At 45.0% G+C, this 22,170-nt stretch overlaps 1 protein-coding gene across 4 annotated transcripts in view; it reads right to left on the bottom strand.

The window, feature by feature from the left end:
• Window positions 1-21,899, bottom strand: part of CADM1 (cell adhesion molecule 1) — a 322,197-nt gene extending 300,298 nt beyond the window's left edge. For 3 of the 4 annotated variants that reach the window (XM_081155504.1, XM_081155506.1, XM_081155503.1), the window contains exon 1: window positions 21,743-21,893. In XM_081155504.1, the coding sequence (XP_081011630.1) occupies window positions 21,743-21,878 (136 nt within the window). In that variant the 5' untranslated portion in view covers window positions 21,879-21,893. Of the gene's footprint in view, window positions 1-21,742 lie in introns of all 4 variants that reach the window. The other variant, XM_081155505.1, reaches the window with a different exon arrangement.
• Between the last annotated feature and the right edge of the window lie 271 nt (window positions 21,900-22,170).

Raw genomic sequence — 22,170 nt, 5'->3', positions numbered from 1 at the left:
AAGGGGACTGTGGTCACAGCCATGTAGTTTCCAACCTCAGCTGGATGCTGTCTACAACCTTCTGATTCCCACAGGGGGTCTGAAACACCTTCATTCTCTCCGTCCTGCCTCCAACCCCTGCAGCTCCACAGACAGTCAGCGGGTACCACACGGCTCCTCTCCTGCTTTCCCATGGAGGTCCTCCCTCCCGGAGTCCTCAGCCCCCATACAGTCTACCTTACACCCACCCTTGCTCTCAAAGCCTTTCCCTTTAGCTCCAGCTCACAAAGAAAGAAAGAAAAAGGTCTCTCCTCTCCAAACAAATGCCTCCTCATGGGCCTCGTGGCCCTTGCTCCGTCAGAGATCAACCCTCCCTTCCTTGTCTTCAATCTTCCTGGCACTACCTTTTATTTTTTATATATACGAACCTTTCAAGTCTCCCTAATTTAAAAACGTACATGTTATAAAATTCCCCTCGGTCCTACATCTTCTGTGCCCCTTCCTTCCACCAGCCAGGCCTCTTATCCTTGACGACACACCCGGCTCCCCCCCCTCACCCCCGTCTGCTGCGCCCACTCCACTTGGTCCCACACTCGCCCGCACAGAAACTGTTAGGCAGACTGTGCATTACAGACGCGTAAGTGCCATGTCCAGGAATGGCCTCCTTTATCTTAGCTGACCTCCCTGCAGCACCTGACAGTGTTTCTCCCTTCCCTTCTTAGAACCCTCTTCTTTTTTGGATCCCAAAACAAAAAAGCTTTTCTTCATGCTGCTCCAAATCTCTGACAGTTCCTTCTTCATTCCTTTCACTGGCCTGTCTTCTACCCACCTGGAACTGTTGATGTCCCCTGAAGTTCGGTCCTAAATGCCCCTTCTCTTCTTCCCCAGTATACACGTTCTTGGGAGATCTCAGTGACCATGGCTTCAAAGGAGTGCTGTAGATTGCTGCTAGGGATCTCCGCCTGGCTGTGCCACAACCTCTTCAAAGGCTTAATCCCCAACACTGCCCATCTTCTCAACTCCCTATCTTGGTTAGTGAACCTATCACCCACCTAGGTGGCTAAGCCAGAACTTGACCATTAACCTAAACTCCTCCTTTTCCCACTCTCACATTCAGTCATGAAATTCTACCCTCAAACATGTCTTGAATCCAACTTCTGCCCAACTGCACAGTAAATACTTTAAAGGCCCTCACAATCTCAGCCAGTCTTCCACAGCTTTGCTCTAACTATTCCCCTATCTGTGGTCTCTAATTCTCCCAATCCATTCCACAGAGCCAGTCTGATTCTCTCACTCCCTACTGACACACTCCAGGGGACTCTTCATTACTACCAAGTTTGTCCTTCATGATCTGACTCCCAGGTATCTTCTCCAGCTCCACCTTTTGCTACTCCCAGAGGCTCTCCCCCATAGCCATGCCAAACTATTTGCAGTTCCCAAGATACCCCATGCTTTTGATGTTTCCATATCTGTCCACATATTATCTCTCTACCTAGAAACACTCCTCATGCCATCTGTATGGCTATCTCCAAATGACCTTGCAAAACCCAACTCAAGGGATGCCCTGAGAGTCTTTCCTGAATCAAGGTCTCCATACTGAGTTCGATACCCCTCTTCTGCGCTTCTGCAGTACTCACAAACTACGCGCACTATGGTTCTCAGCACATAGCATTGTTTCTTTTACTATCCCCCACACAAGAATCTAAAATATAAGCCCATGGAGGGAAGGGACCCTATAATTCATCTTTGTAAATCTAGTACCTGACACACAGTATGAGATACTCATACCTACAAACATGAGAGAGAGAGAGAGAGAGAGAGAGAGAGAGAGAGAGCATTTACTAAAAGGCCTGACAAGGTTGAGAACAACATGTAGCCACATTAATTTTAACTCTTACACAAATACTACACCCTGAAGTTTCTCCGTACTCACTAGAGCCCAGAGCCTTCTCGAGCTGAGTCACAGGGTAGTTTCATCTGTCATTGGAAGGAGTAGTAGAAGACCTATGACCTTATTTTTCTTATAAAAATGGTCAATTTCATTTGAGAAATATTTGCTGTGCTGTAGACATCACAGACTCCCAAGAGCTTACAGTCTCACAGGATCTGTACAATATATTTCAAGAAAACGTTTATTGCCACCCAATACGGTAGCAACTAGCCATATATATGCATTTCTGTGCATCAATATGGTGTAAAATGTAATGAAACAAATGGGACCACACATAACACTTTTTATTTCCAATGGAATATTCATTTCTTATGTTGAGTTCTGAAAGTTAACTCAAGGGTTCTTCTGCTTCCTCTCAGTTTTGTTAGTTATTAAACTTCAAATCACTGTCATTGGGCAAGCAGTGAACATGCAATAATTATTTCATATTTTTCTCTCTCATTTTCTATCATCTTTAAATCCATAATATCTCAATCCAACTGACGTCAGTAAATCCAGTCTGTCTCAACTTTTCTCTAAAACTCTTAACACTATTTGAATGAGGGGTTGAGCAGCTGTCAGTTATGGATTTGAAAATAAAAAAGAGCCTGAAAATTGTATGTACAGTATAAAAAGATTAGGTGAAGCAATTCAGAATGTTTAAGAACTTTAAATCAAGTTAAAAGCAGTTACTATGGCCAGACCTCATGAAGCTCCGCTTAAGAGTCCCATTAACCTGGCAGTCAAAACTATTTAAAATGAATAATGTTTTTTTCACATTTCACTCACTTTCAGCATCACACACACAAAGATAACACTGTGAATTGGCATACGGTAGCACAGTCAGGTAACAGTAACCTTCAAGATTTAGCTTTCTAAGGACAAAGCTAGAGCTGTTAATCTGTGCGCTAGATGAGCGATACCCCTCTAAGGCCAGGGGGTAATTCTTCAAATGAAGAAAGGACAATTAAGATATTCAAGAAGCTTTTAGGCATGAAAAGCAAGAGAAAAGTGGAGAGAAATGCACAATTTGGATGCTCACAAAAGCTGAGTCCAAGATCCAATACAAATCTATTGCATTTGGAATGAAAGTCAATACCCTAACTCAACCCCTCTTCCAACCTCCTCTCACCAGTTAACGCTATTGATGAGCATGACAACTTGGCGTCCTACTCTTTAGTCTAGAGCTTGCCACCCAGTATGGTAGCAATTAGCCATATGTGGCTATTTAAATTTAAGTTAAAAATAAATAAAATTAAAAATTCAGCTTCTAAGTTGCATTAACCACATTTCAGGTGCTCAGTAGTCACATGGGGCTAGTGACAGCAAAGATATAGCATATTTCTACCATCACAGAAAGTTCTCTTGGACAGCACTGGAGAGGCATGGCTGGAATAAAGATGCTAAAGATGCTAGATTAGCCCACTCAAGTTTCAGAGCTCCTAAAACTGAGCTACTTTCTGGTCATACAACCTATAGAAGACCAGTCATCTCCTAAAGACATTATGGAAAAATTCCACAGGGATGTATCTTTTACATGGAAAAGTTAAGGAAATGCAGGTTAGCATATTAGGCTTGAACTACACTCTCACTACTCAATTGTAAATCAACACGCTCCCACACCTCAGTTTAATCCGTGCCCCCCTGCTAATATTCACTAAGGAACCATGCCCAGTCTTTCTGGACTTTGCACAGTATGTTGAAAACCAGGATGTAAACATTAATCTACTTAAAGAATAAGAGTTGCCAGTAAGGTGACCTAGATTCTTCCTGCCATCCTGAAAGTGCTCCCTGTGCTCCACTAAGATTGTTTTTGTTCTCCGGTGGAAGCTGTTAAAGAAGCACACTTCCAGAAAAAACAGCTTCCATCCACCCCCACTCCATGCTTCTGCCTGCCAAAGCTGTCACTCATTACATAAAATGCACGTACAGACGTGCGGTTCATTCATTTGTGCTTTATTCAACATCACAACCTCAAGAGGTTTAAAAACATTTTAAGTAATATGGACAGGCCCCGCAGGTTCTCCACAGTTCCCTACCCCATGGAGAAGGCCCAGTTTGGTGTACTGGGTACTGCAATGAGAACTGGAGTCACTGTAGCACTTTCCAGTCCAAAAATCTGGACTCTGTCTCCAGTGTTGCCACATCCTAGCTGTGTGACTGGCTGTTACCAAAGTCTAATTTCATTCTACACAACCTCCTCCCTAGAATTCATTCTCTTCCAAGGGAATCATTCACCTCCCCAGTTCCTGACTCTTCAGCAACTCAAGGAAGTTCATCCCACATCAGCACCAGCTACAGTCCATCTACTACTCTCTCCTGCTTCCGCAGCACTAATCTCCAGTCCTCTGATGGTCCTTCCTGGTGCTCACCACAGTTCCTTATCTTGTCCCCTAAAAACACACCTTTCTTAAGGTTCTACCTCTACGTGCCATCCCTTCAGGATCTTACATACACTCATCTCCAGCACCTAACACAATGTCTGGCACACACTGGGCATTTCAACACATTTATATCAATAAATAAGTGGATCAATACATAATGTAGAACTTCCGCTTCTAACTTTTCACAGATGACTTTCAAATCTCACTAGCCCTACTCCCAGCTTCTCTCTTAAATTCTAGCAGCACACTTCGAACTAATGTCTAAACATTTCCACCATGTTTTAATGGTAGCTCAAGTTTAATACATTCACAATCAAGCTCACTGTCTTCCCTTGCCTTTTTTTTTATATATGTCTTTATTGACTTCAGAGAGAAGAAAGGAGAGGGAGAGAGAGGAACATCAATGATGAGAGAGTCATGGATCGGCTGCCTCCTGCATGCCCCCCGATGGGGATCGAGCCCGCAGCCCGGGCATGTGCCCTGACCGGGAATCGAACCGTGACCTCCTGGGTCCTAGGTCAACGCTTAACTGCTGAGCCACACCGCCCGGGCTGTCTTCCCTGATTAAATGGCCATATATTTGTATTCCTGTTCATTGGAATAGCCCTTCTCAGCCACTCAAGTTTAAATTCAAAGCACACCTTCATTTCCAGCCTTTAATTTCTCTTCACCCCCATTCTCCAGTGAGCCACCAAATCCAATCAATCCCCCCCCCAGCCTTCCTCCTCTGCCCCAGTTACCGCTAACCAACCTCTCATTTCTGTCTGATCACAAACCACAGCCAGATGCACATTCCTAAAGCAGTTACACCTCACTGTTCAAAATCCCTCAGTAGTCCCCCGACCTCCTGAACGAAGTCTGAACTTGGCATTCAGTTTTTCACCATCGGACCCCAGCTCCCTTTTGCTAATCCCGTCACGTACTAGCCGTTTGAGCTTTCCCTCCCTCAACCTGGAATGTCCTTTCTTCCCATCTTACTCCGTGGAAATCTTGCCCATCTTTTCGAGACTTCGTTTAAATGAAAAGCCTCCTAGACACTCCATATTAGCTCCATCCCTTCTGTCTCTCTGATGGAAGGACACAGATCTGAAATCCCAGTTCCTTGTCCAGTTCCCTGCTGTGGCTACAGTCTCATTCCTGTTACTGCCATGGCTTCGGCCTCAGCCTCACGTGCTCTCGGTAAACTGTCATTCTCTCCAGCCTTGTTTTGAACCTGAAAGGACTCATTCTGTTTATGTCCTTGGTTTCCAAACCTTTTTCAAAACAGTTGTACACTTTTGGCGAAGGGGATACTACGGAGATCCAATATATAAATGTAGATCTTCTCTTGTTGAAATTGTAGAGCTTTGGGAACTAGAACCAGACAAATGTTATAAAATGAATTTAACTCTTATCAGGTATTCTATTGTAAGCAGATTACATATCCATCTTTTTTTGGAAGTCTATCCTTTCCTTGCTCCTTTAGTTCATGAAAAGTTCAGGTCCAAATCTTCACGGTGATGATGACCTTATCTTAAAAAATCCTAATACTTTGAAAAATATTCTATTAAAGCCTAACTCTGTATACATTCGCCTTATGAAACAAGAGTACAGAGAAGTAATCATAGGAAAATGAATATAAAAATGGGAGATATTTTTGATTAAAAAAGGTGAAGAAAAGTTCTGTTACTACTTTAGCCTAAAATTCTAAATTTCTAGGCCTGATTCATGCTAGTGCATGAATGGCACATAATACTTGATGAATGACATTTTATAAGGAAAAGAAAACTGAATGGGGTTGTTATTTAAAGAATCATCAACTTGCTTTCATGCAAATGACCAGAATAATGAAATAAGCAGGACCTAGAAGCAATTGTTTTTAAATAGGCAATGCTTGAAACATTGCCTACCTAATTCTAGAAGAAACTGATTAATCGCTTCTTTTTCTTGGGGAATATCAATCATACACTATATATTAACAAACTGATAAAATTTGTGTTTTAAAGATAAAAATTTTTTTGAGTATCACTATCAAACCATTTATAGTACCTAACAGTAGGTCATGCTGATAAAGATGTATTTACCAACATTTATGGTGGAAAGGAACGGTTTAATGCCTCTACCTTGAAGGATTTCTTAATAAGGCAAAGCCCCTAAAAATATATCTACCAACAAAGGGGAAATGGCACACAGGAGATATGTCATTCCACTCAAAACCTCAACTAATTGCAATAATTCATGCAAGATTCCTAAGAAATGCAAGCTGTGTAACCTAAGACGATATAGAGCTGTACAGCCACAAGGGAAGCCTCGATAAAATGCTACCATTCCCTGTAATGCAAAGCATTTTAAGCACCAAACAGTCTAGGCTGGATGCATGCCTTAGGCAGGGAAAAGAGAATTCTAAATGGGTGGATGGGAATATGAAGGGAACCCCTCAGAGATATGCTATAAAGAAACAAGTTATGCTGGGTCTCATCCCCCTCCCAGTGCTGGTGGGATGTTAGAGTTTCTGAGCAGGCATCAGCTCGCACAGTGAGAAGAGGGGCTGGCTACCCAAGGTCACAGGTACATCAGTGTCACTAATGCATTCTACAAATGTTACAGCAATAAACTCTGGTCGAAGAGGGCTCCACTTCTATGTTCACAGGAAAAAGCAAACTCCAAACTTCTCCTAAGTTAAAAGGCAGTGCTAGCAAACTCCCTCCTCTGCCAGCATATAAAATCTCCCCCATCTTCCCTGTAAGACCAACAGGAAATCTTCCTGTTTAAAACTAGATCACTTTATAAGCTTAATTTTGCCAGTTTTATTTAGCACCAACTACAGTCACACAAATAGTGGCAGCATTTCCACAAAGCAGAATGCCTCACCCATCTCATTGTTTTAAAACACAGCAGCAAGCCATTTCTCATGTTTGATCAGCCCACTGCGATGTGCTTTTTGATCCTGTAGCCACTGAATCCACATACATCTTTATTACTGTCCAGGAAAATGGTTACCCTGGGGTTTGAATGTCCCTGTATTCACCATGCCTCTCCTGAGAGTCTCTCAGTTTTAAGAAAAGACTCTCATGCAAACCAAGGTGAGGAGGAGCAGACGCCCCTGAGGCAAAGTCTCTTGGATTCCTGCTTCACCTCAAAAGCGCCAGTGTGGCCTTAGCAGTGACTCAAAGCCCAGCCATCCAGGGCTAGGAGTGATTAAATAAACAGAAAGAGGTTTTCTTATCTGGGCTGCTGGTCTAAAATCCCTCCAACCATTGCCCAACAACCAAGCATGAACAAACACACTAAAAGTCAGCACTCCGGGCTATGAGAAACTCAGGCATGTTGAGGGCTCTTCACATCTATTGACAGAATAAACAATTTCTACCAAGAATTACAGCTCTAAAAGCTGATAATGAGACGACCACTAAATTAAACTCATAAACACAAAGGCCCGGTACAAATTCTATACCCTAACTACCAGTGTTCATAAAAAATGAGAGAGTAGAGGCTACATGCATATTGAAAAATCAGACTGTAGAACAGGAAAACGGTGAGTGGATAAACCACCTGAGCGATTCATTTTTACAGCAGTCTTCTATGCTTCCTGCATATTTATGCTGAGAGGGCTAGATATGATTTAATGGTTATGGATCTCTACTTTCCATTTCATTCATTGCTTCAACAAGTGTTTACTGAGCACATACTATGTAGGACATTGTGCTCTATGCTGTTAAGAAAACAAAGATGAATAATAGTCCCTCCTATAGAAAGGCCAGGAGCCAGATATCCATGGATACATGTCCACATGTATGAAGACGGTGTTAAATGTCATGGGACAGCTAGAGAGACTGTAATGGAAGTTGAAAGGAAAACATTACATTCAGGCAGGCAATCAGATAACATCTGAAAAAGAAACACTGGACTTGGGTCTTTGTGGGCATAGGGCTTAAACATGCTCACATGGAAGACCAGAGGGTGGGGAAGACCAGAGAGGGGGACACTCCTGTTGGTGAAAACAAGTTGGACAAATATGAAATGCACAGGTATGTAGAAGGAATGCCAAGGGGCACTTCGGAGAAAGAAGCTTGATAGGGAGGAAGAAGATAAGTCAGGAAATGCCCTTGGGGAAGTACAGAGGAAGGATGCAAGGAAAAGGCACCTAACCAACCTGAAGGGTCATGGAAGTTTCTTGGCAAAATCTTCACCTGGATCTCAAAGATACGTAGAAATCAGCCATACAGATAAGGGTGTTTCAGGAGGAGGCGGTAACACATAAAAAGCAGGGAGGCCTCTGAGCTCACGGCTTCGGTAGGACCCGTTTCCTTGGTAAAGAACAGTGCACAGCACTTAAAGCAAGAACAGGGTGCGTGCAGACGGCAGGAGGTGAGCCTGAGAGAAGGCGGCAGCCAGGTGAGGGAGCGCACTGCAGGCCACGCTGGCACGGGCAAGCTTCATCCTTAAGGAGCTGAGGAAACATGCAAAGATTTTAAGCAAGAAAGTGACAAACAACCTAATGTGGATTTTAGAAAGATCCACCTAGAAGCAATACTAAGGATGCATTACAAGGGATGAGGCTAGAGGTAAAGAGACCAACAAAGGAGCTGTTATATTTAAATCCTTCCTCACCTGCAGAAAGAGGATAAGGGCGGACTAAAACAGAGCCGAGGCAGGGCTCAGTGACCAACAGAGGTAAGGGACAGCAAGGGGAAGGCTGAAACGTCCCCCAGATTTAGTTAACTCATCGGGGCAGCGGCACCTTCTCCTCAACAGTAAATACAGGAGGGGTAGAGGGAGGTTTGGGGAGAAAAGATATGAAGTTCAGTTTAGACATCTTGAATTTTAGAAAAATATAGTTAAGTGTTTAAAACTATGGGTTTTGCTACTTATTGTCTGTGCCTCTTGGACAAAAAAATCTATCACCCTCTCAGCTTCCTCACCTGGAAAATGGAGCAACAGGGGTAGCTATTCATAGGGTGACAGTGGGGAGTCAGGAAGGTCACAAATGAAGACACTAAATAAATGACAGGTGCTGTTTTGTCAGTAATGTTACTTGAGGTAACTAAGGGACATCCAGATTGAAATGTCCAATAGACAGTTTTAGAACAAAGTCTGAGGTTTAGGTGCAAAAGGCTGCGTACTTTAAGTGCACCACGACTTAAAATGGGGGACTGGGGCAGCGAGGCTTGAGAAAGAGATTTGCCAATGTAGCCGATGAGGAGATGACTGAAGAGAAGCAAAATAAGGCTTCGTTATGACACATCAGGGACACACATTGCACTCCACGGAAAGGAGCCGTCCCCACTTTCCCATAAGTAAGCTGGTGAGTTAAATGAAAAAACAGATAGAGTTCTTCTGACTGCCCAAAGAGAACTATTACCCTGGAAGAAAGAAATAGAAGAGATATGAAGATAGAAAAAAAGAAAGAAAGAAAGAAAAGGCTTCTCAAGTAAAACAAAGCCAAATGGGAGCAATTCATCAAAACAAATGAGAACCCAGATTTGTCAAATAAGGAGACAGAACATAAGCAGATGCTAACACAGCTTGTAGAGCGTAGGAAAAGGAGGAACAGTGCTACCTATTATTTTTTCAAAAGACAACTAGAAAGGATACATGAGAGAGGAATGAAACTGGCTACTATGGGAAGATGGGAGGGAGCGGCCAGAAATTACGGGAAGGAAGTGAGATTTCTTTATATAGGTTTGATTTCTGAGCCTTGTTATCTGTGAACCTGTGAACACAGTACTCTGTCTACCCTCCATGGGATCTCATTTAAAGGCAAAAAAAAAAAAGGGCAGCCCAGCCGAGCGTGGCTCAGCGGTTGAGCGTCAACCTAGGATCCAGGAGATCGTGGTTCAATTCTGGGTCAGGGCATATGCCCGGGTTGCGGGCTCGATCCCCAGTGTGGGGAGTGCAGGAGGCGGCCCATCAGTGACTCTCATCATAGATGTTTCTCTCTCTCTTTCCCTTCCTCTCTCTGAAATCAATAAAAATATATTTATTTTTTTTTAAAAAGGCAAAAAAACTTGAGCTTCACGTGGTATTTTTATTGTCGACAGTGGTCTAGGTGGAGTAATCCCAAAACTATTTGGTATTAACTGGGACACTGGTGTGGCTGGGAAACAAGGTTCTCACCGTGGAAGAAGGAGAGATACAAATAAGGAACAGGAGAGGAGAAAGGATCCTGGGATATCAGGCTGGAAAGGAAGGCATCAGTGCGAACTCATTATTTAAATGAATAAATATAAAGAAGAATATAGAGAGAAATTTACATAATAAAGAATAAGTTTATTATATATATAAAATATATCCTAGTTCTGTCCACTGAAACAAAGACAACTCCATAGCAATGAGCACACCTCTTTGATATTTAAATACTCAAGGAAACCAGGACATCTTGAAGATGTAGCTGGTTCCAGGTCTGGGGCAGCGAAAACACAATGTGAGCTTCGACAGCTTCTTGTGACATAAAATAAGAAAGTTCTTAAAAATTAACAGAGATATAGCAAAAGGATACGGAGCCAGATGAAAGGGGTTCCCACTGGCCAAATTTGACGGTAATGAAATATAATCGCACTGAATTTCCTTTTTTTTAATCTGAGTTCACTGTGATTTTTTAAAAAGGAGAGGAGGAAGGGCAAGCTCTTCTTTATGCAAGGCTGCCTCTGCCCAATGCAGGGCGATGACAGAATTAGAAAAATCACAATTTTGTAACTGCCAGTATATATTTTTTTAATCCTTACCTGAGGATATGTTTTTATATTGATTCTAGAGAGAGAAAGAGGGGGGAGAGAGAGACACATCAATTGGTTGCCTCGCATACATGTCCTGACCGGGGATCGAACCCCCAACCTAGAGGAATGGAACCCGCAACATTTTGCTGCACAGGACGATGCTCCAATCAACCGAGCCACCTGGCCAGGACCGGCCCGTATAATATTTGACTCAGACAAGATTTATCAATGCTGCTAAAAATGCTAGGGGAAATGTCATCAGAGAACAGGATCTTCAGTCTCAAAATATCCCACAAATTAGTTATTAATTACAAAGGGACATGAATAGAGCAATCTGTAAATTCACCAAAAATAAGTAACTAAACTTTTATTGTTAACCAAGGGATCAAACTTACCATTACCAATAATATGACAAACTGATATTTCGTCCCTTTTGATGTGCGTCTGTAAGGAGGTGGCAAAGTGGCAACATGAGCTACGCAGTGCTCTTGCCTAGGACTGTAATCTGAATCAAACCGAGAGGAAATGATCCAACAATCTGTAGAAGACTGTGGGACATTCTATGAAATAGCAGGTCTGGACGCATCAAAGTGTCAACGCCATGAAAGACAGCCCCCCTTAAAAAGCCTTGAAAGAAAAGGTACCAAGTCGGGGAGAAGTTCTAGATTAAGAGAGAGACAGGAAAACCAAACCCAGTGTGATCTTGGAGGAAGTCTAGATTGGGGAGGGCGACGAAACATAGGGAATGTCACTGGACAACTAGTGAAGTCTGCAACGGGACTGGATAAAAAGTCACTGTTCAGTGTCCTGAGGGCATAAGGGTACTGAGGCTGCGGGGACCGTCCTGTTCTCAGGAGCCATGAGCCGAGTAATCAAGGGCCGAGTGTCGCGATGCCTTCCACCCGCTTTCACACGCTGCAGGGAAAGAAGGCATGTTTGCCCACACATGTAGAGCTAGAGATAAAGCAAATGGGCAAAATGTTAACATTTGATGAACCTACGGAAGGAGTGTACAAGCAGTCATTGTACTTTTCCTTCAGCTTTCCTGTGGTTTTGAAATTTTTCAAAATAAAAGTTGAAAAAAGTGGACTGTAAACTTCTGGAAGACAGAGGTCAACCGAGCCAACTATGAATGCACCTAACACAGTGCCTGGTATAAAAGCAGATACTCAACTTAAATTCTCATTCTCCTAACAAGTGCCTTATGGATTAGCTACAGAAATACAAATTCTTTATTTAAATATAGTTATTAAAATACAGAAGGTTAGGTAAAGTAATAGAGTCCTCTCTGTGTTAAAAGGCCCAGAAATCTGAGATTATAATCACTGTCAGTACTAGATGATTCCATTTACTTACAAAAAAATTTCAACGCCAGGTTATTCTTCAGTTTCACCTTAGAGACAACTGAGTCCATCCTGAACTGATCCTATCAGCCTGGTATTTGTGTTTCAGTGTTCCCAAAATGTGAGAGATTTACAAATGTGCTCAGTAGTAGTCTGAGACATAACTCCATCACTAAGTAGTGGCTGTTTTAATAAAAGCCACATATGCATATAAAACTTCCTTTTCATGTATGTTCATATATATGATCTTATTTTATTTTTAACCCCCTGCAAGGCAGGACATTTCTAACTCACAAGTAGAGCACTAAGTTTCTGAAACCTAAACTGGGTACTCCGCTGGCAGGTTGGCCCAGAGATGGACAGATCTGCTTCAGAAAAGGAAAGCGAACAGAAACTAACATTCATGTCATCACTAACCAAACTAAAGGAAAGGAAACAGGTTTCTTCACGATGATGAGCCCTCAGAAGATATGCACAAGGAAAAGTGAAGTTCAATGTCATTTAAGCTAATCTCTAGTTGAACCTTTTAAGAGATAAAACCATTTGAGCAGTAATTTAGTACTAAATTAACTTGTTTTTTCTCTCCCTATCTTTGAAGATTTCACTGTTTAAGTAAGAGTTTCTGCAAGAGAAATGAAGCAATGTTCCTATTCAGAAGAGACAATCAAGCTGACGATTTGTAGTTAAGGTCTGGCTGGCTCAGCTTACCACAGGCATATTCAGCAAAGAGCCAAATACGTACCTTTTCTCCAGGACTCTCCCAAAATACCGCATGACAGTCAATGTTCATATCACTGAACTATTGTGCTACACAATCTTCCACAGGCAAAAACTGAACTATGCACAGGAAGGGTCCAAACAATGAGTAAAATAAGGGACAAACTGGGGCACACATTATTACCAGATAAAGGCTTTGCAAAGGTCCTTAAGATAACAAGTTTAGCAATTAGAGTCAGCGACAATTCACCCACGACGTTATCAGCAAAAATGCGATCTGCCATGATGCTGGAGACAGCTGTGTTTAGTTAGGCACCTAGCACTGCTCCCAAATCCACACCATTTAAAACACTGCTTTTAATAAAGGCCTGGGTTTTAGCACACTTCCCTTCGGGCTCCCCAGGCAGGTATTCTTGGTAACATGAGCACCAACCAGTCTTCTAGGACAGTTCGTATTTTGGACCATCTGCAGGGGGGCTGATCTCATTTCTGGCACGTCTGCAGCTCCAGACACGGCCCTCTGACTGCCCCTTCTGAAGCCTTCCTGCTCCTAAAGGGCTTGCCTTATTATCTGGAAGTCTTACTTTGCCAGCTTGCAATTTGCCCTTATTCAAGTACATACCACCCAACAGGCGTGATACTTTCAGCTTTCTAACGTTTAAAATTTTCAGCGAAACAATGGCCATGATATCTACACACTTCAGCTTGCCGCAAAGAAACATACCAACATATATACCTGTCGGCAGAAAAAGAAATGTCTACGTTGGGGTATATTTTAGACAGGGGTGTGTTAGTCAAACTGAGAGATGCAAAGGGGAGATCAGCTGTCCTACACCTATAAACCAAAAGAGCAGAGAGAAAAACACAGGAGAAAGCAGTTTCATGCAAAGGCAGCCAGCTGAAGACTGAGGTGGGATCACCTCCTTCCTCCGGTTCACCAAAGAATCACGTCTTCCAGTCCCATCGGAATTGGGCTAAAAAGTAGTAAGGCACGAGGCAGTCAGAGAGGGAGTGAGAGAGCAGCTGCGGAAGGAACCACCTAAAGCCAAGCCCTGTGGATTTTGAACCGATGCAGGAAGCAAGAATTTGAGATTCGGTTTTCTGAAAAGAAGGTGCCACGCCCCTGCCTGGAAAAGAAGGAGAACTGCGGCGGGGAGCCCTGAACTGCAGCGGGTAGCCCTGAACTGAGGCGGGGAGCCCTGAACTGCGGCGGGGAGCCCTGAACTGCGGCGGGGAGCCGCATCCTGCCTGGCCGAGGCGGTCAGGGAAGCTGGCGAGGAAGGGCTGCTGCAGGGTGTCAACTGGAGGGGAGCACGTCGAGGCTTCCAGAGAACGTTGTGCAGAAACCAACCCACTTTATTTCCGTTAAGGAGGGAAAGACTCCGAATGCAGGGGCCTGGGAGACCAGGGTGACGATGGTATCATATGCAATGACAGATGAAGATGAAAGGTTCCATTTTTGACATGTTCACTTTTAGGTTAATCCTAGCCTAGCAGAGACGTGGTGCCGACAATGGGAGATGTGGAGCAGGTGGGCCCTTTGTTTTTGGGCGGATTCCTCCCTGCCCCCTCCAGGGAGATCAAGGCTTAACTCCAACCTGCCGCTGCAGGCCCTGCAGGAGAGGTGAAGAGGAATCAGCGCCTGCCTCACCCAGGACGACTGCCAAGAGCAAGGTACTTATTCTAGGCATCGTTAAAGGTCCATGTCACTGGAATATCAACTTCAAACACTGAGTAGCATTTAAATATATATCACAGCACTTACATTTCAAGCCTATTTAACATTTCTGAAATATCTAGATCAAAATGTTGGGTCAAATGACTATATTCCAGTAAAACATCTACTGAAAGAAAAAATTTTCCCCACCCCACAACTCTTAAGAGATTCAAGACACCTGTCAGCCATAACAGATCTTCTCAGGGCCGGCCTTCTCTGAACCTTACTGCCAGGTTTCTCTTTCAGGTAGTAAAGGCCACACATCACCTTTGCTGTGCATGTATATAAATACCTCCATCTCCTTTTCTTCTAACCCTAGTTCAAGGCCAACTGCACCAAGCTTTTTAGAACCAGCACTGGAAGATCTTCAAAGAGAAACTGCCCATTAACCACAACAGCAGCTGCTGGCTAGAGCCAGCAATTTAAATCTCTGAAAAAGAAACTGTGGCTTCTGAAATTTAAACAAGGAGGTGCCACTTGTAATTACAAACATTCCAGTGGGCTCCTTCCTTCATTGATGGTTTCCAAACAAAGGCTGTTTATTCGATTTTGGTGGCGTTCCCCAAGCCGTGAACATTGGCGTTCCTCTGTGCTTTTTACCTGGCCAGGGCTGCTCAGACCCCTCAAAACCATCTCACGTGTAATTGCTTGTTTGGCTGGAAACCAAAAAAACCAAATGCTTCAGATTTACAGTCCACATTAAATACATTTGAGAAAGACCCTCTTAACACACACACACAAGAGTGCGCGCGCACGGAGCATCATATTTCATGAACCTTGGAAAATGGAACCAACCTATTTTCCAAAAAATCAAAGAAGTTCAGAAATTAATACTGAAGCATTTCAACATTTCTAGCTAAAATTAAAAATTCATATTTTAAATCAATGGGGCAAATACTGAGAAGTAAAAATAACAACATTTTTCTCTCCCTACCCTGTGCCCCTATCCTACAAAAATACAGCCCAAATACTCACAGCTTATTGTATGTTTCCCACAGCGCAGAACGGTTTTGTGATCACTTCGGCTACAGAATACAGGCTGAAATTAGCACTGAGCCAGTTAGAAATGAGAAAGGGATTTTTTTTTCTTTTAAACCTTATATTCAAAAAACGCAAAGGCATTTCTATACCATGGAGGCATGTAAAGACAAATATACGTACGAGGTTATCTATGTCCCAGCCATCCTAACAGAAGTCCTCAGATGGAGGTTTTCATTATGAGAACAACTGGAAGTGCAATCTCACCGTGGGTGCTTTTCAGAGCACACCACAGTTGACGGATTAACTACAATTACTGCATATTTACACAACCATATTTACACAACAATAAAACTCATCTTACCCATCCAAACAAAATCTTGCTCAAAATAAACCATACCACGCAAAAAGGTCTCCTCAGTACAGGCAGTAACCAAACTCTGGCTTCTCTGGTTTCCGCCTCAGCCTTACCCACTGTACAAGCCTTCACTGTGTACTCTCCTCAGCAAAGCAAGGGGAGGGCAAAAATGCTGCAGACCAGCTGGGAAAATATACATTCAACCGATGATACCATGATTATGAGAGTGTGGGAAAAGGGAGACTGTATTTTACAGAGTTTTGCTCTAAAGTAAATTACAGAAGAAATAATAGGATGTCCAGGATTTGTTTGAAATAATCTGGGAAGGGGAGGAAATGTACAGAGGACGGATTGACCATGGGTGGATAATCATTGAACTAGGTGAAAACTTTGTTTTTGTACATATTTGAAATTTTTCATAATAAAATGGAAAAATAAAGAAAAGACAATCAATGTAAAAACGCCATCTTGAAAAAATAAAATAAATTTTTTCTTTAAAAAAAAACAAATCATACTCAGCTTCTTCTCTGCTTAATAAAAGGGACGAGCACCTGGTAAGAAAATTAAGATGTGTTCTTATTCTTGACTTAAGGACCCGTCTTTTTTCCCTTAGTTATGTGGAAAGAGTTCTACTGTTAATATTAACCCCTGAAAACACAAGTCAAAAGCTTAAAAACCTAAAACTGAGGATTCTGAAACCTAGTTTTCATGCACTTGACTTATTACAGCAACACAAACCCAGAGCTCTTCCCTATGAAGGTGCTTTGGATGGCATTCATGTTGTGGCTGCCAAATAAAGTCCAGAGGTTTCAGAATCATTTGTCAACACCAACGACAACCTTACCAAGAACTGGTCCTTTCTTCCCAGAGGTCAATCCTCTGATCCATGGTTTATTACTTAAAACAGCAATAAATCTTGCTGCCTTCAGAATACAAACTATTCCTAGCCAAGATACTGTCCACCCATGATCCATATCCCTCAGTGGGCATCCCTGCTGGGCGGTGGAAGAGAAGGTTCCCTGGCTGGATATCAAGGGACCTGGACCAGCTCCTCGCCCAGGATGCAGACTAACTTAGCCTCAGTTCAGTGGTAAGCAAGATCCTTCCCTCGCCAGGCTTCAGCTGCCTCACTGCAAAGTAACGGGATTTCGCCAGGTGATTTCTAATAATGTCCTTCCCCTTTCAAAATGCCATGATTATAAAAATCTCAAATTCCTCAACAGGCGACATTAAGAAAAAAAGCTTTGGTGCTAAAATAATACATTTTCTATTAAATACTTTTAAAATGGGAATATGAATATTGTACTGGGTGAGTTTCTCTGTGTGCATGCATGTATATATGTGCGTATATACATACATATTTGTATGCATACAGACACACACACACACTAACTGATACCATTAGGTACTTGTATGGGACTAATTGCTTCCAACTCAAAGCAGCAAATTTTCAGTTCTGCAACAGATGTCGCTGTGTGATTTCTCCTTTCTGTGCTGGATTTTCAGTAAAAATGCCCAGCGTAATGGTCAGCACTAGTCTTCCCAAGAAAGAGATACAGCATTTGAACACTTCAAATTTACTTCTTAAAATTTTCTTCATATGCTAGTAAATTTACATTCAAGCCACAGCATCAATTGGTTTGGCCCAATTTAAGAAGGTCACATGTAAAATTGGGCCTTTTGTTAAACACACACACACACAAAACCATTTTTAAAATGTAAGTTCTATGTGGCTGATTAGGTACATACAGAAACACAGAGAATAAGACAGTTTATATTCACAGAAATATTATCAATTTTTAAAGTCTGAAAATCATTAGCAACATAGGCCATGGAATAATAAGAATTCACATATGCAGGAACCAAAATGTAGCAAGTGTGGGCAAAAGTCACTAAAATTTAAAGAGCACCATTAATGACAATGAAAATTTTGGATTTGGGTTTTCACAGCATTTCTTTGAAAATAAATAGTCAGGCTAATATTATAATTTCAAGACATCTTTCCAATCTGACATTCACTATCAACCACTTCCTGACACATGTCATAGAAAGGTGACATCTCTTTCCCTTCAACCAGTATATCCCTCCACCGACCAACAATCTCAACAGGTAGCTAGCATTTTCTTCCACTGAAATCCAGAGTTGGGAGGAAGGATTTCAAAATCTCCGTTAGACCCGGAACCGTTGTTACTTTCTGAGGTTTTAGAGGGTGTGGAGTGAGGTGAGCAGTCAGGGAGTTGAGAACCAACTCGGATAATAATATGAAGTCAGGAAGTGAGAGAGGATGCAAAAGTGTCCAGCCTGCTGGCTTCTTCCAGGTCCCACTCCCCTTACCAGGAGGGCCACCGAGAAAACTGGATAAAGCATGTACAACATCCATATGAATAAAGCTCTTTGTTCCAGGGAACTGCCTCCTCTTTTATTCCCCCCTTTTTCCGTATTTGTTCATTTCAAAAGATTGCTCAATGGGTCTCTTGTTCCTCCAAAACGTCCCAGGCAAATAATGCAAGCTTGTCTCGTCACACAAGTCACTAAATGAAGCCTTGTGCGTCTCCAGTGACACACTGTAAATATAAAGTGGCATTAATGAGGGCTATTTTATCAAAGCTATCACAGACAAGGGCAAGTCCCTCCTGTGGCTAGACAATTTGATGCACGGAAGCCAACAACAGCAGGCAGCACTTTTGTAAAGGCCCTATATCCCCGGTATTCAAGCCTCAACAGGCCACAACAAGCAAAACTCAGCCTCTTGGCTTGCCAGCACCACCACAAACCCCCAGCCATCAGCCACCCTCCATAATGCTGAAAAAGGTAAGAGGAGGGTGACCAACCACTGGTCTACTCGGGATCAGAAACAACATCATGCATGCACCTAACACCTAACAGGCATGATTTACACTGGAGTGAGCTTAGAAAACCCCATTTTAGCTGCATTTCATTAACATCCATTCCATCCAAACACCACAGGAGGGCTGGGAGATTCTCTCCAAAGGATGGATGGATTCAGTTACAAGGGAAGACATAACCAGGATCTACTGCACAATGGCCCTAGATCGCTATTCCAGCAAAGATGTAAATGAAACAAGCCTAATGAAGTTAGAGGACAGCTCCAACAGGTTTCTCTAACCCTGCGAGTGGGAACTGGAGGCCTCTGAGAAAGCTTAAACTAACAGGACTAAGAAAGAAAAGTCACCCAGTGCCCACCTGAAATCTACTCTGGTAGTCTAGGACGTGGGGCTAGACCATGACCCCTTCTCAAACTAATCACACACACACAAGAAGGTATTTTTAAAAAGAATTTGAAAAGCATCTAACCCCCCTCACTACAAATCAGGTCCAATTACTTTCTAATTTGAACACAATCTGATAACCAGAGTACAAACAGGGATGTACACAAGAGCAAGAAGCTGCTTCCATGGTAACTGGCAACAGAATTTTCTTGTAGCTTTGACATGCACGGTTGAGTTCCAGACCGCTCCTTTTTCTAAGTCAGCACATATCCCTCGCAGGGAAGGCAACTTCTTTCTCTCGGCGAGATAGTTACAAATATAGTACTGCTGTTACTACTTGGTGCCTTCAATGAGCAGGCTTGACAGAGGAGGTATAATCTAATCCTACTTTGCTGCCAAGCGGCATTGCACAGCTCCAATTTTTTAGTCGAAAGGCAATATCCGCGACCAGCGCTTCCCCCTCCCCCTTTTTTGCAGCCAATACAAGTCTATTGTTGCCTCTATTATGCGCCAGTTACCGAGCCTTTACTCACGCTCACGTTTAACTGACACTGGCGCTTTTTACAATGCAGCAGCACGAAGAACCTCTTTCAGGAACATTTTATTGAACCCATCCAGTCAGAGACATTACCCGAAATGAAGTTGTAACCACACCGGCATCGGCTGAACCCAATTATCTCGTAACTCATAAATTAAGAATTCACAGAGGAAAAACACATAAACAACATCCGGAGAGACAGACCGTGGCATGGAAGAAAAAATCCTCAGCTCTGGAACTGAAGCTGCCTGCCAGATTCCCACCCCTATACGTTTCCAATATGTTCCCCGAGCCGAGCTCCCTTGCAAGCCTGTTTTGGGGAGGAAACAACCAACCCGGCATCCCTCGAATCCAAAGCTAGCACCCCTAGGCATCCCCATTTCATACAGCGTGTCTCCTGCGGTGTTTACGTAACTGTGTGTCCTCTAGCGTGTAAACAAAAGGCACAGCCCAAGCGGAGAGGCGCCCCGGGAGCCGCACGGTGGCCCCAGCGCTGTGCCCGCACCGGCCCAGGGCTCTGCAGGTGGGGGCTGAGCTCTCGCTGTCCTCCGCCACTTGTTGCTCGTGGGTCCTGCAGCTCCGAAGCTGCAGGAGGGGCTTTGCAGGCGCCGAGCCCTGCTGCATTCCCTCCAGCACCTCCTCACTCCCCCCCACCCCCCACCCACCCCTCGCGGCCTCGTGCGTCTCGGTCCCCGCGCCCCGCGCCAAGCCAGCTGCAGGAGGCCAGGGGCGCCGGGACGCGGCGCGGCCGCGGAGCTCGGCGGTGGCGGGAACGGGAGGCTGGGTGCAGCACCGCCGGCCTCTCCTCCCGGGAAGAGCTCCGGCTCCCTTTTGTTAGCAAAAGCAAACACTGCCCTCTTCTTTCCCGACCGCGCCAACGCGCCCGGCTCTCGGGCAGCCACCAGGCGTGCTCCAGCCGAGAGCTCGGAGTCTTCAGGGAAAGCGCGGGGCGTGCAGAGCCGCCCCTGGGCGAATTCCCGAGACGGCTCTGCACACAGGGGGCGCCCGGAGGCCCGGAGGGTGCCCGTCTGGCCGCAAAGGCCGCGAACGCTCCCTCCACCACCCCGGGCTGCTCAAAGGACCGGCAGCCTGGAAATCCGGTGTCCCCACTCGCGGCAGAGGATGCCGTGGGGCAGGCCGACTGCGGGTTCCCGGCTCCGACCCGCAGGGGCGGCGACAGCAAACGCCCCCCGCGGAGCCGGGCCGGGGAACTTTCCCTGCCTGGAGCTGGGCCAAGGAGACCCGCAGCCGGGCGGAGGGGCGGAGGGGCCGTGGTCCGGCCGGAGGGAGCTCGGGGGACGCGCAGTTCGGGGAACAGGGGAGGAAGGCGGAGCGCGGGGAGAGCAGGGGCGACCAGACAAGTCCGGGGATGTCCTGGGCGCCGGGGAGGAATCGCGCTGGAGGCGGCTGCTAGTCAGCCATGGGGAGGATTCGGGGATGGAGAATTGGGGGGCCCGCCGGAGAGCTGGTGGTGAATGGTAGCCCTGGGAGACGCGAGTACTGCAAGTTACGGGGACAACAGCGAGTTTGGGCGGTTTGCAGGGTGCCTGCGACCCATCCCTTTCCCTCAAATTCCCTACCCCGCCGGGGTCCCCATTTTCACTGCACTCCACGCCAAGCCGGGGAGAGAAGGTGTGGGTGCAGCCATCCCTAAGGACTCTCATTCACACCCAGCTGGACATGGGAGAAGGGAATGACCGAGCCTCTCTGCTCCTTCCATCTTAGCCCCGAGTTTCCTTTCCACACTCCCTGCGCTTCAGATTTAGGAAGTGGGGGACGGTTGTCATGGAAACGTTTCCACCACCCCCCTTGGCTACGGCCACTGGGGTGCCTCAGGAGATTTAGGGGCCGACCGGCCTGGTCCCACACCTACCTGTGGGGATCAGTGCCGCGGCGGAGAGAAGCAACAGCAGAAGCCGAAGCCGGAGCCCGGGAGGCGCCGCCGCCACCGCCGCCGCCGCCGCCGCCGCCGCACACTGGGATCCGCTCGGCAGCACAGCACTCGCCATGTCGGGCACCTGCCTCAGACTGGCGGCGGCGGCTTCCTCCGGAGCCAGAGCGGACAACTAATGAGATGCTAATGACATGCGCTGGAGGCGGAGTCCGGACCGACCAATCACAGCGCTGAGAGCCCAATCGGGCTCTCCGAGGACTCCCCCCTCCCCCACCCCGCCCCCTGGCGCTGGCGTTCGGCGACGCGCCCGCGCCACCTAGGGGCGGGACCGAGGGGAGGGGCTTATGCAAATATGTTTATGTTAAAATTCCTGGTCGCTTCCTTGGCATCCAGGAAAAAGAGTTCTC

This window comes from Miniopterus schreibersii (genome assembly GCF_964146895.1).
Source record: "Miniopterus schreibersii genome assembly, chromosome: 12".
NCBI lineage: Eukaryota > Metazoa > Chordata > Mammalia > Chiroptera > Miniopteridae > Miniopterus > Miniopterus schreibersii.
The sequence above is the reverse complement of the archived record's forward strand: the minus strand, read 5'-3'. Positions and strand labels throughout refer to the sequence as shown.